The sequence below is a fragment of the Charadrius vociferus genome, unplaced genomic scaffold (genome assembly GCF_000708025.1).
Source record: "Charadrius vociferus isolate BGI_N301 unplaced genomic scaffold, ASM70802v2 scaffold735, whole genome shotgun sequence".
NCBI classification, from domain to species: domain Eukaryota; kingdom Metazoa; phylum Chordata; class Aves; order Charadriiformes; family Charadriidae; genus Charadrius; species Charadrius vociferus.
This window is the reverse complement of record NW_009648544.1, coordinates 33,743-38,241: the sequence shown is the minus strand read 5'-3', so window position 1 is coordinate 38,241 and position 4,499 is coordinate 33,743. Positions and strand designations below refer to the sequence as shown.

Genomic DNA, 4,499 nt, shown 5'->3' with positions numbered 1-4,499 from the left:
TCGCCCTGCGTCGCTGCCCCCCACAGTCCGGCCGCCGCAGCGCTGCCCGGTGAAACCCCGCCGCCCACCCCACACCGCAGCGTCGCAGGAAAAAAAACAAACCCCAAACCCCACAGAGTAGCGCAGAGAAGTGGCAAAAAAATGTCGTTTAACAGCAAAACGTGGTGGTGGGACACAAAAATTGGGGGGACACACACACGAACCCGGTGGGGGGAGGGAAGAGGAGCCACCAAGGGTCACCCGGGCCACCGCAGGGCCTGCGTGGAGCCCCGGGCATGCGGGCGCTGAGGTAGGTGGGTCTCCCAAATTTAAGGCCTGGGGCGAGAAGATGAGGTGGCCCAGTGTGGGGCAGGGGGGGAGGTGAAGCTCAGAGGAGGTGGGTGAGGGGACCGGGGAGCCACCAGGCTCCTGGTGGTGGGGGGGACACGTCAATCTGCAGTTTGGTGGCATCTCCACCCATGTTGCAGCTCCTCGGGGAGCAGTGAAGCGAGTTCTGGAGCCACCAGGCTCATGGAGGACATCAACCACCTGTTCATCTTCATCCCCATCCATGTTACGTCTCCTTTGGGACACTTTCCTGGAGCCACCAGGCTCATGGAAGACATCAACCATCAGTTCGTCTTCATCCCTGGCCGTGTTGCGTCTCCTTTGGGATGAGGGACCTGCCTCCTGGAGCCACCAGGATCATGGAGGACAACAACCATCAGTTTGTCTTCATCCCTATCCATGTTACGTCTCACTTAGGACACAGTCCTGGAGCCACCAGGCTCATGGAGGACATCAACCATCAGTTTGTCTTCATCACCATCCATGTTACGTCTCCTTTGGGATGCTGTCCTGGAGCCACCAGGCTCATGGAGGACATCAAACATCTGTTCATCTTCATCACCAACCATGTTGCATCTCCTCTGGGACGAGGGAAGCGTGTCCTGAAGCCACCAGGCTCATGGAAGACATCAACCATCAGTTTGTGTTCATCACCAGCCATGTTGCATCTCCTCTGGGACGAGGGAAGTGTGTCCTGGAGCCACCAGGCTCATGGAGGACATTAACCATCAGTTTGTCTTCATCACCATCCATGTTATGTCTCCTTTAAGATACTGTCCTGGAGCCACCAGGATCATGGGGGACATCAACCATTGGTTTGTCTTCATCACCAGCCGTGTTACATCTCCTTTGGGATGCTGTCCTGGAGCTACCAGGCTCATGGAGGACATCAATCATAAGCCGCTCTTCACTGCCAGCCACGTTGCATCTCCTCTGGGATGAGGGAGCTGTGTCCTGGAGCCACCGTGCTCATGGAGGACATCAAATATCTGCTTCTCTTCATCCCTATCCATGTTATGTCTCCTTTGAGACACTGTCCTGGAGCCGCCAGGCTCATGGAGGACATCAACCATCAGTTCATGTTAATCCCCAGCCATGTTACGTCTCCTTTGAGACGCTGTCCTGCAGCCACCAGGCTCATGGGGGACATCAGTCATCAGCTCCTCATCACCCCCAGCCATGTTGCACCTCCTCTGGGACCAGGAGGTGCCTCCTGGAGCCACCAGAGACGTCAATCATCACCTCATTGTCACCCCCATCAATGTCACATCTCCAGGACCAGCGACCCTTGTCCTGGAGCCACTGAGCTCATGGGAGGACATCAACCATCAACTCATCATCCCCCCTGTGTCCACGTTGCGCGAGAAGATGATCGGTCCATCCGTAGCAGCCGCCCAGTGCCGGCTGGCAAAGGCAACCAGCACCGGCCACCCCGGGGGCAACCACCAACTCCACCTCACCCACCCAACCTCAACCGTACCCCGTGGTGGTCACCCATCACCACCTCCTCTACCGGGATGACGCGGGCACCACCTTCTTCATCCTCCCCACCACCAAACCCTCATCATTTGTCCCTGGCGGCCGCCCGGGCGTGGATACGAGTGTGCCGGGCCAGGGAGGACTTGTTGCTGAAGCTCTTGCCGCAGTGAGGACAGGGGAAAGGTCTCTCGCCTGTGTGCGAGCGTTCGTGGACCGTCAGGTCCGCCAAGTACTTGAAGCTCTCGCAGCAGGCGCCGCAGGGGTATGGGCGCTCTTCGGTGTGGCTCCGTTGGTGCATGGTGAGGTTGGACTGTTGGCTGAAGCGTTTGCCGCAGGCGGCGCAGGGGTAAGGCCGCTCGCCCGTGTGCGACCGTTGGTGCTTGTTGAGGTCCGAGGGGTTGGTGAAAGTCTTGCCGCAAGAGGGGCAGGCGTAAGGCCGCTCGCCCGTGTGCAGCCGTTGGTGGGTGGTGAGGGTGGAGAGGTGGCCGAAGCTCTTGCCGCAAACCCCGCAGGCGTAGGGCTTCACCCCCGTGTGGGTTCGCTGGTGGGTCTTCAGGTGGGTCAACCGGCCGAAGCTCTTGCCGCACTCGCCGCAGGGGTACGGCCGCTCCTTCCCTTGCGCCGACGGTTCTCGCTTCACCCAAGGCTTCTCCGGGTTCTTGGTGGTCTCCACCGGTCCAGGCAGACCTTGGGCTAGGGGCTGTGGGAAGGTGGTGGGATCCCGTGGGATCTGTCGTCGGTGGGGCGCCCCCGGGGTGGGGGGCCCGGCCATCGGGACAGCCTGGAGGGTGTTGGGTGGGTGCTGGGGGTCTTGCCATTGCCAAATGGACGCCTCCGGGTCTCCGCTCACCATGGTGGGACCTGAGGTGGGGAAGAGGGAGGAGAAGATGCGTCATGAGTTGGTTCTCAACAGAGGACACGATGTGTCTCCTCTGAACCCACCACCGTCAATCTCCTTCGGCAATGGTGGAGATGAGCTCCCACCATTGAGTGAAGCCCCAAATCCACCCATGGGTGGCCACCAGGACAAAGAGGAAGATGAGGCCACCTCAGTGGAGGACCTGGCCCAACAGGCAAAGATGGCTGGAGGAGGACCCAGAGAGGAGCCCACCACACTCCAACCATCATCCCCAAAATGACTTGAATCACCACGAAGGAGAAGGTGACAGCGGTGGAAGGGAGGAAGAGTTGGTGTAAGGGGCGAAGAGTTGGAGGAAGAGAGGAAGAGTTGGAGGAACAGGAAAAGAGTTGGTGAAAGGGGGGAAGAAGTTGGTGGAAGGGACGAAGAGTTGGAGGAAGGGAGGAGGAGTTGGTGGAAGGGGGGAAGAATTGGTGGGAGGAAGGGGAAAAGAATTGGAGGGAGGGAGGAAGAGTTGGGTGGAAGGAAGGAAGAGTGGGAGGAAGGGAGGAAGAGTTGGAGGAAGGGAGGAAGAATTGGAGGAAGGGAGGAAGAGCTGGTGGACAGGAGGAAGAGTTGGAGGAAGGGAGGAAGAGTTGGGTGGAAGGGGGGAAGAGTTGGTGGAAGGAAGGAAGATTTTGGGGCTCATGGTTGCCTGAAGACAAACGGGGTGAACCAAGAGCTTTCTACGGACACTCGTGACCTTCACACCAATATCTCCAACCTCTTCCGACTTCTCGGCAACTTGGGAGACAACCGTTTGCCGACTTCCCCCGCATTGGTGGGGCCATCTTGTATCCTCCTCTCTGCCCTTCTTCTCACTTCTATTTGACTTTGGAGCCCGGGGAGACTTTTCTCCTCCCCACCGCAACGGGGTTCAGCATCATGCGGGGTGCCACCACCGTGGGAGTCACCACCCGACTCCTCCTCGGTGGCCCCATCCTTCTTCCTCCTCAACACCCCAAGAGTTTGCCCCAACGCTGGAAGGACCTCCTTTTTGGTCCTTCCACCACCCCAACTTCATTCTTACTCATCTTCCACCCCAAAAATAGGAGTGACTCCTCCTCGGTGGCCCCATCCTTCTTCCTCAACACCCCAAGAGTTTGCCCCAGTGCCGGAAGGACCTCCTTTTTGGTCCTTCCACCGCCCCAACTTCATTCTTCCTCACCCTCCACCCCAAAAATAGGAGCGACCACACCACGGGAGGACCAGATGGGGCCAAACCCATCGCAGAAGACACCCCACCATCTCCCCCAGCTTCTACACCCCTTTTTTTATTTGGTGTGGTGGTGGTGAAGGATCTTTCCATCACCCCAATACCTGGTTCCTGCGGGTGCCGCTCCTCTTCCTCAGGGACAAACTTGACCTTGGCCCGGGTCACCTCCTCCTGCCAACCGTCCCCCCCGGAGGGGAGTTGGGGGGACTCCAAGGGGGGTGTCGGGGGGTCTCCTGCTACTTGGGGGTCCTCGGCGTCCCCTGGGGTCACCTCCTCCACCTTCACGCGCACTGTCACCTGGGGGACGAGGAGGAAAAAGGGGCACTCAGGAGATGGAAGGGGGGGAAATTGGGTGCCCGGGACCCCCCCGGGGCTTTAATGGAGGGGGTGTTGGGTGCTTGTCCCCCCCAGGGGCTATAAGGGGGGGCAATTGTGTGCGCATGACCCCCAGGGGCTTTAATGGGGGGAGAATTGGGGGCCAGTGACCCCACAGACCTTAATGGGAGGGGGGAATTGGGTGCTTGGCCCCCCCAGGAGCTATAAGGGGGGTGGGGGGCAATTGTGTGCCTGGGACCGCCC

General features: G+C 59.3%; 1 protein-coding gene across 1 annotated transcript in view; it reads right to left on the bottom strand.

Annotated features, from left to right (window-relative positions):
* Positions 1 to 4,499, bottom strand: part of LOC104287284 (zinc finger protein 2 homolog) — a 56,979-nt gene that overhangs the window by 51,385 nt on the left and 1,095 nt on the right. The window contains exons 2-3 of the mRNA XM_009885969.1: positions 4,025 to 4,217; positions 1,950 to 2,667 (exon numbers count right to left, since the gene is read on the bottom strand). Coding sequence (XP_009884271.1) covers positions 1,950 to 2,667; positions 4,025 to 4,217 — 911 coding nt within the window. The remainder of the gene's footprint in view (positions 1 to 1,949; positions 2,668 to 4,024; positions 4,218 to 4,499) is intronic.